At 41.2% G+C, this 13,798-nt stretch overlaps 1 protein-coding gene across 1 annotated transcript in view; it reads left to right on the forward strand.

Annotated features, from left to right (window-relative positions):
* Nucleotides 1-6,468: 6,468 nt before the first annotated feature.
* The window catches only part of LOC101787712 (uncharacterized), a gene marked incomplete at its 5' end in the record, with an annotated part of 45,378 nt that continues 38,048 nt past the window's right edge, over nucleotides 6,469-13,798 (forward strand). Inside the window, 3 exons of the mRNA XM_063233348.1 lie at nucleotides 6,469-6,657; nucleotides 8,222-8,360; nucleotides 11,264-11,364. Coding sequence (XP_063089418.1) covers nucleotides 6,469-6,657; nucleotides 8,222-8,360; nucleotides 11,264-11,364 — 429 coding nt within the window. The remainder of the gene's footprint in view (nucleotides 6,658-8,221; nucleotides 8,361-11,263; nucleotides 11,365-13,798) is intronic.

Here is a 13,798-nt window from a genome sequence, read left to right on the forward strand (position 1 = left end):
GAGATATAGGTGGACAATAAATACATGGAAAAAAATGCCAATGTCTCAAACTGTCAGGGAAATGCAAGTATAAACCACAGTGAGATATTGCCTCACGCTTAATGAATGGGCACAAAACCATGTGTTTAGATGGCACCTCCATCTCAGGAACATTTTTTATTAGACAACCAAAGCAACATCTCAAGGTCAAAGGGTGTATTTTCCTCAGTTCCAAGCCTTCACCCTTACCCTACTTGTCTTTCCAAGCTGGCTTTCTGTTGTGTAGACAGAGTGCAATTTCTTTAGCTAGAAGAAGCAACAGCCCCAGCCTGCTGCTCCCTTTATAGGAAGTATGCAAGTTTTGTAGCATTTAAGAGGCAAACTAAAGCTGGAGGACCCTGCGTCTCCCAGTGTGGTCCTCGCCCAGACTTTTCAGAAAAGCAGATATTCTTGGGTCCTCCTTGGACATGCTGGCCCAGGCTGGCATGGGACTCTGTAAGCCACTGTTACAAACCCTCCAGGGGATTCTGATGTTCACTCAGGTTTAGAACCATGCCCCAGGAGAGCAGGAGTGGATTAAATAAAGATAGTTACCTGGAGACTTGGAAGAACATACTTACACCTTCCAGAAAACTCCTTGATGAGGAGATTTTTCTGTAAATCATTTGAGTCTGGGCTCTACTGAAAATCAAGCCAGGAATCCATTCCCAGGCTCTGAAATCTCCCACCTCCCCCAGGACAACATCTCCCCCGCCCTGAGTACCTTGATGGAATTAAAAATACACCAGAAACCTTTCTGTTGATAATACTTAGTGTCAAATATCACTGTCTTCACAGGAGGTCATTAGCATTCGATTAATATGTGCATAAAATGTTGTCTGAGCCAAATACACAAGTTGGGAAATCAAAGAGGGTCCCTTCACACCTTTTGCTGGCTTCATCCTGAACATTTATTTGTTTTAAAACAACTTCCTCAGGGAATTTCCTTCCTAAAAGAAACTCCTCTCCATTTTAAAGGAAAATTACCCCCTCTTCCCCTCTCCTTAAAGGCTGACAGCAACCCCATAGTGAAAGCCAGGGAGTTTGCAACTTACATTTTTCCCTCTTTTTTTTTAATTGTAGGAAAGACTCTAGAAAATAGTCTCAGGAAATTTAGAAGCTACAAAGACTTGCATTTTGTATGACATTATACTAACACTTAACTGGTGCTTATGTTTTATGTAGGGCAATTAATTAACAAAAGGCAGTGGCCTTTGAGCCATGTCCCTAAGAGGAAATTTAAAAGATATTTATGACATTAAAGAATGGTCTTTCTACTGGACATTGCCTTTTATCATTAAAGTTATTTTTAAAGTGATAGTTAACAAAAGTAAAGATAGGGAAAAAATCTTTAATGCAAAGATTTAAAGTGTATAACAATCTCTGAAAATAGTGTCAGTACACACTTTTTTGATGCTTCTCAGAAGCAAAATGGTTTTGTTTTGTGACAAAAATTGTCTCTGAGACTGACTCATTGAATATTTTAAAGGTTAAAATTTAAGTTTTTTGTGACTTCATTTTTCTCAGAAACAAAGGTGTGAAAAATTGTACTTTAAAAATCATTTCATTTGGCTATGGAGTTAGCTCATGTGTGCCTGCCTGGCAAGAGTGAGGTCGTGAGTTTGATTCCCAGTACCAAAAAAAAAAAAAAAAAAAAAAAAATCATTTCATTATTTTTTTAAATCTCCCTGACAAAGATGAGAGACCAGGCACAGCACCTGGCAACCAGATGAAGGGGTACAAGTTACAAGTACAGACCCTCATCTGCTCCCCACCCTTTGCTGTCTGGAAGAGACACTGCCAAGATCATTGTATATTCTAACAGTCCTTGGCAAATTTAATCACCAAATGAGTCTGTTTTCTGCTAACTAGCAGTGAGTGGAACAAAGACTAAGGTATGTTTCCTGTGTGTGCGGAGGGAGGAGCGGGGCTCCTACATGCTCTCATCTGGTAGAAACTCAACCTGCATTTATTAGGAGATTCAGAGCAGAGTGTAAAGTGTGCCGAGACTGGGCAGGGGAAAGTTGAATGTTGGCACCTTAAATATTAGGCTTTTTTGGCTGTCACCCCTTCAGCGTCGGTTTCCAGATTTCAAGAGATGCATTAGTGTAGGAATGGAGTCAGCTGCGCCTGCTGGGAGATGTACAAAGTGGAGTGGGAGGGGCTTTAAGTCTCACTAGCTGCTGTAAGCTTCTTAAGTGGATGCCATCAGATTTTCTTTTCATTTCTCAGACTCTGAGGACAAGGTCTTTAGTAGGTGATAACAGGCAAAGAAAGACTGTGTTCAAACACAGTTTGAAACTTGACTTTTGATGTTGGATGGCTTCACAGTGTGTTCTAATTGAGCTGCTTGGGCCTTAAAATAAATAGTCTTCTAGCAAACAGAGCTTCCCTTCAGCAGGAGCCAGGTTGTGTGAGCATCTGGAACAAGGGTCTTCCTCCTTCCTCTGAGAAAGGACAGGAGCTCAAAGCTCAAAGCAGTAAGCACGAAGTTGGCACCTGCTCTGACCTGCCTGGGGAGTCAGGCTGGCTGTGATACCAGTGGCGCCTCCATCCCCAAAGAAGGGTGACCAGGGCCATACAAGGAGAGAGAGGTGGCAGCAGCACAGGTGGTCAGATACAGTCGATATTAGTGGCTGCTAAGGAGAGAAGGATACTCAGTATTTGGGATAGAGGGAAAGAACTCAGCTTGGGGCCACAGGCAATTCTGGGGAAAGACCTCACTGTGCATCTTCCTGGCACTGTGAGGTGATGAGAGGACACTGGTGACAGTGACCTTTATGGAATTACTAGACTCAGGACTCAGCCATTCCCTCCAGAAAGAAGGCCAGCTATCTACCTCAGAAAGAAAGCCAAAGTTACGTAAGTTTAATATCTAACAAATCTGTGCAAAACACTGTGGAGAAAGGATGTGATACGCAATTAGGGCCTTCATTTTGATTGACACCTTATGTACCTTGCTCTAATACAAGGGAGATGAGTAGGTAGGGGCTTGATGTTTTCATGGAAGACTTTGCTCATCTCAGTAGTGGAGGAAATGTTCATTTTTGCCTATTGGAGTTATAAATGATATAATCAGAGAAACAGCAATTAGGCTTACCTAAACAACATTATAAAGATCTTTGTATATAATGAAAAAAGATTCCTAAGAAAATGACATTTAAAAAGAATAAAAGTAAAAAAAAATTTTTACACTCAAAATGTACATGAATTGATAATATGCATAGACATGAGTATATAACTTTGCTAAACCCCAATATATATTCAAGAATGACAGATTGTGTTAAACCTCACAACTGCCCACGCAGTAGAAGGGCAAGGTTAATTCTCTCTGCCGGTGGTACGCGGTAGAATCAGGATGATGACCTAGGGACGAAGGAATAGAAATGATGGATTTATACATGAAAAACTTCCTCTACCAAGTTTAATTTAGACACTTTTCAAAAAGTGAAAAACATGCTTCTCACACAAGAAAAAAATAAACATAAGCCTGGGCAATTTATAAGACCCCATGGCAAATAAAAAATAAAAAAAGATTTGGGAACATAGCTCACTGTATAGCCACTGGGTTCGATTCCGAGTAATACCATAAATAAATAAATAAATAAATAAATAAATACATACATACATACATATATACATAAATAAATGCAATCCAACTAAACAGTTAATAAGGAGGTAAATTAAATGCTAACACTGATTCAAAAGAGGATGTGAGGCACAGAGTCCCCTACAAAGAGGATAAACTACTACTTTTATGGTCATCTTTTCCACTGGACAGAAATCTCTAATTCTGGGTACTAGGAATTGAAGTGGTCACACTTCCCAGGTAGAGACTGTGCCTGCTGAACTATATCCCCAGCCCTGAAATCTGTAACTATAATTGGCAGAAATTCAACACGTGACTTCACTAGCTTTCAACTTGAAGTTTTAGTTTTGGGTTCTAGTTCTATTAAAATAAGTAAAGAGTGAATCACCCTAAATATATCCACCTAGATTGGCCAGTTACAATGTCACTATCTGATACCTACAAAAATTGCCATTTGCTTTTTTAACCTTTTCCAAATTTGGGGGAGTTTGTTATAATCTCAAAATATTTTTAAAAATAATTTTGTATTTACATATATTTTTGCACATTCCTTCAAAATATCAATTTGAAAGGAAGGGTCATAATTGATGATGAGTTTGGTATAGAGAAAATCGAGTATGTAGAATATATATATATATATATATATATATATATATATATATAGTTTTTTGGGGGGGGGGTGCCAGGAATCAAACTCATGACCTTGTGCTTACCAGACATGTGCTTATGCAGCTGAGCTAAACCCCTGGCCCCAACATTACAATTTCTAACAGCTGACAGTTAACATTTCCCACAGTAATTACCTTTTCACTGACTTTCAGTGTTTGCATGATTTGGCCTTCCGTCTAAGCCAATGGCCAGCTCTGGAGGACCCCTGAGGGGTGAATGGAGGAGTCCCTGGGGAGAAGGATGGAACTGCTTATATGGTTGAAGGTCTGATGTGACACATTCTGGGGAATCAATGCAAGTGAGTTATTCCCCCAAAATAAGGGAAAAGCTTCCAGGGGATTTGAGAGTTGTGTAAAGAAAATCTACCTGGACACCTGTGTGTTCTGAAAGAGGCCAGATCCACTCACAATGTAAGGCAAAGGAAAAAAGTAAAAAATGGCTAAAGAAAGAAAAAGACAAAAAAGTGGAATGCTGCAGATCTTTTTCTGGAGCGCAGGTTGTTCAGTTGGATGATTACTCTGTTTGAGACTCTGCTTTTCTAATGTAATACTTAACTGAAGCAGGTAAATGGCTATGGTTTGTAGGAAACTGACCGGAAGTGAAGTTGAAACAGAAAACTGTGACTTTATTTTCTACTATTCTAAACAATTAGTTTTTTTTTTAAAAAGCAGGCACATATATTAATGTGATATTTGAAACCAAAGTTACTAGGGGATCCAAAATTTTAGATCTATAAAAGGCTATGTGATCCATGTTTTAGCCTCAGGACCAATGCTGTTGCTTTAAAACTAAAAATAACAATCAGTATCTGTATATTCTGTATTATAGTCATATACTTTGCGTTCCAATTCATTTAGTCTATGAGGTGGTGATTTCATTATAGGAACTTAATCATGTTATCCTAGATTTTGTTCAGGGAACAGCTCATAAAATATACAAATGAAAATATATTTGAATAATTCTCATTGAGAAAGGACAAAATTGACAGAAACATAAGGAAAGGGACGCACATACCCCCCAGAAGACAGTAGAGTCACCTTTCTTTCTACTCATGTTAGTCTGGTTTCTTTCTAGGGTTAGTCAGTTAAGGTGGTTGTCATCTCTCCTTATTTTTGCCAGTGTATCTATGATGATGCCTTCTAATCTTCCCACAAAGGGAATTTATTGCACACGAGGAGACCGTGGAAAAGCAATTCTCGCTTAGCGAATACACGCTTGCTCAAAAACCTAGTGTAAAGCTGACATTTACCCTGACACCACTTTCCCACGTACCTCCTAAAATGTTCAAGTAAACACGCATAAAAGGCACAGTGGGTCGCAGTTCCCTTGCGTTACTCTAAGTTCCTGGGCCTCTCTCGGTGTGTGGTCCGCTGCACCTGGAGGACGTGGTCTGCCCCAGAGAGAGGTCGGGTACCCAGGGCGGGAGTGGACGTTCTCGGCCCCGCAGGGACCGAGGCTGACCGCTGGGCGCCGCTGCGTGAGGACGAGAGCGGCGGGAGCCGGCGGCCGGGTGGGAGCTGCCAGGAGCCGCGCCAGAGTTCGGGATGCTGGAAAGAGCTGTCATTTACGCAGGTGGTGGCGCACGCCCATAATCCCACACTCTGCAAGGCTAAGGCAGGAGGATCTCAAGTTTGATCCCAGCCCGTGCAATTTAGCGAGAACCAGTCTCAAAATAAAAAAATAAAAAAAGGTATTAGCTCAGTATGGAGGCCTTGTGTATGGGAGGCTGGGGGAGAGGCGCACAAAACGAATCAAAACAAAACAAAATGTGTAATTTAAAAACTAAAACCAACTCGGTTGTCCTAAATAGTTTAGTCGGAAAATACGACAGTGTTTGCTTGACAAAACACTGCTCCTTAAAGAAAATCAATTTTACAAGAGTGATCTGCGGTTTGAGGGGCTCCCAGGAGCATCCGGTGATTCAAAAGTTGCTTTCTATGAGAAACGACTTCAAAAGACCCCCGAGGAACGGGTCCAGCGGTCACTGCAGCTCCCCGGAGCGATCCGCGATGCCCCTTACCCTGGAGCAGGAGAGTGAGGCAGGGACCCGACCCCGAGGTCCCCAGCCTCGGAGGCGCAGCAGCTTCCGGCCGCGGGCCCTGCGCCCCGCCTGCCTGCCCCGCCTGCCCGCCCGAGCGCCCCCGGCGGCGGGTCCCCGCGGCGCGCTCATTAGCGCCCATTCTTCTTAATGGCTTCCTGTGGTTGGGTGTTTACTTGTCATTTGTTTGCAGTTTTGTTTCCCAGCTACCACCAAAGCCCAGGCTGGCCACCTTCTTGACCCGGGTTTGAAGTCAGCGCCGCGAGGGGTGCCCAAGTCCGCGCGCCAAGCCCTGCACCGGCCGGGCCATCTGCGGTCGCCTTCGCGGTCCCGCGTTTACCTGGTAGGACCCGAATGCGTGGGGCTGAGGACACGGACAGCCCTCTCCAGGCCCGGGGGTTCTTGGCTCCACACCACCCTTCCGAGGATGAGCGCACTGAGTGGTCTGGTTGATCCTGGAATTCGGGGGACCCTGTTCCCCAGAGTGCTCTGGCCTGCCTAGGCCCGGGCTGGACGCTAGGGGAGACCCAAGGGACACCACACCCCAACTTCCCCTCCTTATCCGGATGCCTCAGGAGTCTCTCAAGGATCTCCTAGTCGTTTAAAAGTCACAGAAGGATGAAAGCGCTTCCTGCAGAGAGAGGGAGGGTCCTCCCCGCAGGGCCGCCCCGAGTCTCTGAGGTATAGGTCTCCACATGAAACCAGGTCACATAAACCTTTCATTTTTGCTCTAGAAATTAGACCAGGGCAGAATCACTGGTAAACTTGAACTACGTTTTTGTCATCCCAAAGAAAAACAAAACAAAACAAAACAAAACAAAAATTGGCTGCCAGTTCTTTTTAGGGTCCTGTGATGCCTGCTTTTTGCCATTAGTTTGTTATATAAGTTCATAGACTGTCATTGGTACCAGAGACTAGAATAGAGTCACCGATGACGGGGTCCACTTACTCAAACTGAACTTAGTATTGGGCCAGTGTTCAAAAAGCGAGATTCACAGCCACCAGTGACGCTGGTCCCAGCTTACTGGCAGGCTCAGGGAATCCCATTTCCTCTGCCAGGAAAGGAACTTGGGGTCCCGGATCCACAGCTGCTTCTGTCTCTGCCTCTTCAGCAGTCTGCCTGTGACTCAACCCCGTGCTCAGTTGTCTGGCTCTAGAATCACATACAACAGTCATTTAGAGCTATGATTAAATTTATTGTAATTTTGACTTTTGGAAAATAGAAAATGAGACTCTCAAGTTTAAAGTCCCTGGGACCTAGAGGACTGTCCTGGGGCAGTGTTTAAGGGCAGGTTAGATGGTCCTTCCTGAAGCTGGCCTTGGCATTTGGGCTCCTACTTCAGAGTCTGAGAGATGAAATTATATTTGCAAGAGTGGGAGTTCCCAGAGCCTATTTTCTGTTAAATCAGAGTCTATACCACATTTTATTCCAAGCAAGATAGCCCACATAGCAACTGGTTTAAAATCCATGGTGGATAATTCCAGATTCCTCAGGTCACAGGGAGATGGAACTAGGAACTGAATTTTTAGTTCACCTTCCTTCTATTGTCATGGAATTTGTGTCCCATTTCTTTCTCCATGTGGCTTCCTCATCACTAGTGCTCTTCTAGGAATTCCCACACAGTAACTCCTAGTGGCTATTAATGAGCTAAAAAGACCTGCTTTTATATTGCTCTTTTTAATTTTAAAATGTAAATGAATCCATAGAAATTAGGGGCAGAGAGGTGTTACTTGTTTTAGTGTCAGTTATTGTTGAAAGTAATCCTTTCCTGATCAGATAAACTGCAGATTATCTAGACATGATATTTGGATGGGTAGGAAGCAACCTAAATTCTTCAATCATTTTTCGACTTGGAATTGGTCATTAAAAATGTCACTATATATATATATTTCTTTTTGAAAATAAGATTATAGGGTTGCAAAATGAGTTGACCAAATGTGGGATCTTGAAGAACATGAATGACTATGAAGAGTTTTGGAAGCTGATTCAGGAGGAAGCTAATGGAACAGAAATCAAAGAAAAGCTCCAGAAGATAAAAGTTAAAAGTTTGTGGATTTCTTTTTTTTTTATTGTGTTTGTGCATTTATAGGTGTGTTAACTTCTTATCAGTTGGTTCTGAGTAGTGACATCCTGTCCTAGAGTTGGGTGAAAATCTGAATACTACTGATTTTTAAGACTTTGAGCTGTATCGATTAAGACTGTTTTCTTAATGAAATAAGCTCTAAAACACAATGCCTGTGTATTTGATGCTTTCCTTTAGTGTTCTCAAGAAGTTGCACTGGTTGTCACAAGGTAGGACCAGAGTGAGAGAAAACTCCACAATTTCCTCCCAAGACTGCTGGCTTCTCTCCTGGAGAAGGGAGGAGAGAAGAAAGTCATCACAATAAATGTGGAGTGTCAGGGCTGGGGATTTAGCTCAGTGGCATAAACGCCTGCCTTGCGAGCAGGCAGTCGTGAGTTTGATCCCTGGTACCCATAAAACTGAAACAAAGACAAAAAAAAAATGTGGAGTGTCTTACTTTTCTCATTGCTGAGACAAAATACCTGACATTCAAGGTTCAAATAGGAAAGGTTGATTTGGCTCACAGTTTGTAGAGGTTTCAGTCTGTAATTGTCTGCTGCTCCAAGGCAGAATGACTTGTCAGAGGGCCATCACAGAGTAGAACAGTTCATGGTGGTCAGAAAGTAGCAAAGCAACAAAGGTTGGGGGAGATAAACCTCTTTCTGTCATTTATATTGTATGCAGGCTGCATACCCTAGGGCAGATATAGCACTCACATTCTTAATCCTAGCATAGCCAGAACTATGCCACAGCAATCAGTGGACTGATTTACTAATTATATACTCTTAGTCCCAGCATCACATACTGTAGATCCACTCACCTCTGAAAAAGCCCTATGACTGCATGAGGCTTTGGGGGATATCTAGACACAAACCATAACATGGAGTATTTACCTTTTTGCCAAGAACTATGCACAAATATGTGTGATAAATGGCTAAAGGACACAATGTCCCCAGAAACCGTTTGAGCATTTGAGATCACAAAATTTTAAAGTGAGGCCACATGAAATTTGTAAGATGAACTTACTTTACTGATTCATATAACAACCATTAAAGCCCCACAGTAAGTTTCAACTTGAAATCATTAACCTCACAGGAACATAACTTTTAGCTTATCATTCAGTCGAAGTGTTTAAAGCATAGGGCATCAGTTGACTGAGACTGCAAACCTCAGATCAATACTGACATGAGTGAGCCAGTCTCTCCATGGAGCTTGTGGTCTTCAGATCTGTTGACTTGTTTCAGAGACTCACATGACAGTTCTGTGGAGCTCAGCAAGTAAGTGCCACCTTCTTGGGGCCCACAGTGTTCTACAATGGAGCCCTTTGGGTCTGTGCTGAAATATTTATCGTATATTCACTCTGGATAGGCATAGAGATATAGGCAATGTTGGTGCAGAGAGGACTATTAATGGGCTGATTGTATACCTTGTTTCCTCACCAAAATGCTGAATGACAATACTTGCAGGGGAATGTAATTTTTAAAAAATTGATAATGCATTTATCTGGATATTCTAGGCATGTTACTCTGAGATTCCTTGCTCTTACCGAAGTTCTGGGTTTTACAGGCAAAATTAGCCTTCACATTCCTCTGTGTAGTGTTAGAGGGTTACTCTCATTAAAAAAAAATGCCTAACATTTGCAGATTTCCTAAGTAACCTAACATGAAAAGTTATCTTCCAGAGAAGACTTAAACATTTATTGTTGGTAGAGGGAACTTTGTTTTTAGAGAATGGAAAACTTCAAGTGAAAATTTTGGGGCAATGCCTTGAGGTAGTGCCTTGGAACAAAAGGGTCTTTCACTATATTTAGGTGTGTATAGAAATCCTGAAGGAAGTTCACTCCTTTTCTTAGGCAACACAGAGGAAGGTACCAGGGCCTCTAAGCTTGAGCAAGGCATTGCAGCAGTGGAATGGTCAGAAATCTCAGGCAATCACAGTCTGCAGACTGGGACCCACGAAGAAAGGGCTTAGAGGAGACATAGGAGGTAGAGAATATGACAGTTTTTACACTACTGAAACCATGTGGAAGTTTTCACATGTTGAAACCATGTGAAGGTAAATATGCAATTTCTGTGGTCAGTTTTAAAGAGTATCTGTCATCAAAAACATTGCTCTTGGCCACTAGTAATCAATTGTTTTCTCTCTCTCTCTCTCTTTTTTTTTTTTTTTTTTTTTTTTTTGGTACTAGGGATTGAATTTGTAACCTTGCACATGCCAGGCAGATACTTATGACACTGAGTTAAATACCCAGCCCCAACTAAATCCCCAGCCCCTGTTCAGTATTTTGTGTATAGTCATTGTGAAGATGACATGCTTTTCATTGGTCCTGGGACTCTCATGGTCAGTTGGCAATCAAAAGCTCTTCTAGTCATGGGCTAGACTTCAACATGGGAATCTTAGCATAGGTTAGCAATTCGTTCATAAATACAAAGGGCAAACAGTGCCATTTTCTAGAAAATACCAGACTTGAATTCAAATAGGTGACCACAAGTACTATTGATCATAATTTTGAAATATTTAAATTAAATATATAAAGGTTGGCTTTTGTGTCTATCAAAATAAAAATAGTCAGCTTTCCTAGAACTTCATGAATTAATAATTTACTGGTAAAATTTTTGACTCTGATGCAGTAATAAAAATATCAACCAGTGATTATGTATGTGAGTAATATCACTGAATGCTGAAAAACTCCATAAATCTTGCATCACTAAAAGGACTGTAAATTTCCAGTTTTATTCCAAAGGGAAGAATTAATTTTTCAGATGTTAAGCCTGATCCTAAATATTATGTATCTAATTGTGAATTAATATTTTTTTCTACAGGATAATATACATAGTTAAAATAACAAATTTGGCTTAATGATAATCTTCAAATTTCTCTCCCCAGTGTTGGACCCCAGATACTGGCCTCTGGCAGCTCACAGGAGAAGAGAAACCAGGTCTTTGGTCAGTGCTAATCAGGATAACTGGCCCTGTCAGAAGAAATGGGTGAGATTTTTCCTAGGGATAAATACTGTGTTCTGTAACAGTACATTTTCATTTCCATTAGGGATTTTTTCCAAGTTTTTTTTTATTGTTTAGCATTAACATACCCTTTTAATAAAGTCATTGGCATAAAGGAAGTTTTAAACTCTCATTGTACAAAAGTAATTGTGCATCATCTGTATAACTTCATTTGGGAGATCTTTTTAAAAAGAAGACAGTGATAATTCTGCATTCAAAAAGAGCATGGTAGGTCCAGAGAGATAATATATAATAAAAATGATCCATACAGCTAAAATGATTTATCTGTTGGTCAGTTTTCTTTACTGTAACAAAATAATTAAGGCAAGAAATTTAAAAGAGAAAAGGTTTATTTTGGTTCACAGTTTTGGAGTTTCAGTCCATGGTCTCTTGACTCCATTGTTTCTGGGCTTGTGGTGAGGTAGTATGTCATGGCTGACCTGTATGGTACAGAACAGTACCAAGAAAGGAGAGGGGAGGGGAAAGGAATGGAAAAGAAAGAAAGGAAGGGAAGAAAATGAGAAGGAAAGAGAAGGGAAGGGAGGAGAAGGGAGGTGAAGTGAGATGAAATGAGAGGGAAGAAGAGGAGAGGAGAGGAGAGGAAAGCAAGGAACAAGATACACCCTTTAAAGGCTACATCAACGTGGCCTACTTCTTCCAACTACATGTTCTACCTCTTGAGTTCCCATCACCTCCCAATAATGCCAATCAAATTGTGAACTCATCAAAAATTAATCCATTGATGAGGGCAGAGCCCTCATGATCTAATCACCTTCTGAAAGCCCCCACCTCCTCTGCACATTTGCACTGGGGACCTGTGTGTGCCTTTGGGAGCTATTCTAGGTCCAAGCCATACATAAGAATAACAAAATAACCAACTAGGATTTGTTTGAAGAGACAAAAAGACATATTATTCTTGTTCCTTTATTATATAAAATCAGGGTACAATGCAATTGATGTAGGAAGGCTTCCTATTGGGCTTTCTTAGAGTCTTAGAGGATGACGGTGTGGAAGGGGAAGCTTTGCTGCTGCAAAGTGAGGCTGCTTCTCACCTGCAGGGCTTGTTTCGTTTGCTTCCTCGTGTTGCTGGGCTCTGCTGAAGGAGGCCAGTGGAGGTGGAGGAACTCCGGTTTGCCACCTGCTTTCCATCTTTCCTTCTTTTTGTATTCCTTGCTTTTCTGTTCCCTTCGCAGCTAAGTCACCTCAGTGGTAAGGCATCATCTTCACTCAGCTAGAGTGTCACAATTCAAACACTGAAGAAAGGATTGAGGATGCAATGCAGAATATCACAAAATATATTTTATTCATTTATTATTTTTCTTTTTTTCTTTTGGTACCAGGGATCAAACTCACAACTTCGTGCTTGCCAGGCAGGCACTTACACTGCTGAGCTAAATCCTCAGCCCTCACAAAATATATTTTAGGGTTACATTTCACCAGTTAGATCTTTTACATACTTACTGTTGGAGTTTTATTTTCTTTCTCATCCCTAGTAGCAGGGGCATGATAAAAATAAAAAAAGTAACTCAATCTTAGACAAAGAAAGGAAATCTATGTTTGACTCTTGACCTCACTTCTAACAGGTCATTTAGTTCCCCTCTTCCTCTGTCACTTCTTCATCCAGAATGGGGTGACAGCAATGGCTATGTTATAAACATTACCAGAAGGATTCACATGAAAAGACTTGGTAAACATTTAAAGATGAAGTTGAAGACTCTCTGCTGTTTAGAGTGTTTATTTTGTCAATTTTTGTTGTGTGAATAACTTGGTATGTTGTATTCTGAGCTCTTTCTTCACTAAGAACATTGTTTGGGGCACTTGCAGTAATTTAGAGCTACTTGGAAGAGGGCATGCTCTTTCCAGTTGATGAGTTTTGCTTTTTCCGATGTGCCTGGCCTTGGACAGTCCATGAGGTGTTTTCTCCAGAATAGTCAGGAGGGGCTGGGTCTCACACTTGGGTGTAAGGAGGACATAATTCTCAGTTTGTGAGACGGGGCAGTATTTTTGGGGCCAGTCCATCATGTGAGATGGCTGAACATGGCTGAAAGTTTAATTCGCAGTAAGCATTCATCTTAAGTACTGCATTTTCTGGACAGAGGACAAAATGACCCCATGACTATGGACTCAGAATTTCCATCTAACACTCCTGAATCAAAATAAATCTTACACATTGAGCCAGGAAAGGTGTTTTTCTCAAATAATTTTAGAAATCTGAAACTTTTGAAAACAATCACAATCTTTGTTATTTCTGTAGAAAGTGAGGATTTTCACAGTGTTTCTGGTGTTATTTCTGTTTCCTCTTCTGTCCAGAGACCCAAAAGCAGTTTATTTGTCAATATGTTTAGGGGAAGTATTTAGTGCTGGCAACCATGGAATCATTTTTGTTTGAAGACTTACGAGATTTTCTACGAGGCGGTTT

The sequence above is a fragment of the Cavia porcellus genome, unplaced genomic scaffold (genome assembly GCF_034190915.1).
Source record: "Cavia porcellus strain 051 isolate PalLab524CR breed Dunkin Hartley unplaced genomic scaffold, mCavPor4.1 scaffold_22, whole genome shotgun sequence".
Taxonomy (NCBI): Eukaryota; Metazoa; Chordata; class Mammalia; order Rodentia; family Caviidae; genus Cavia; species Cavia porcellus.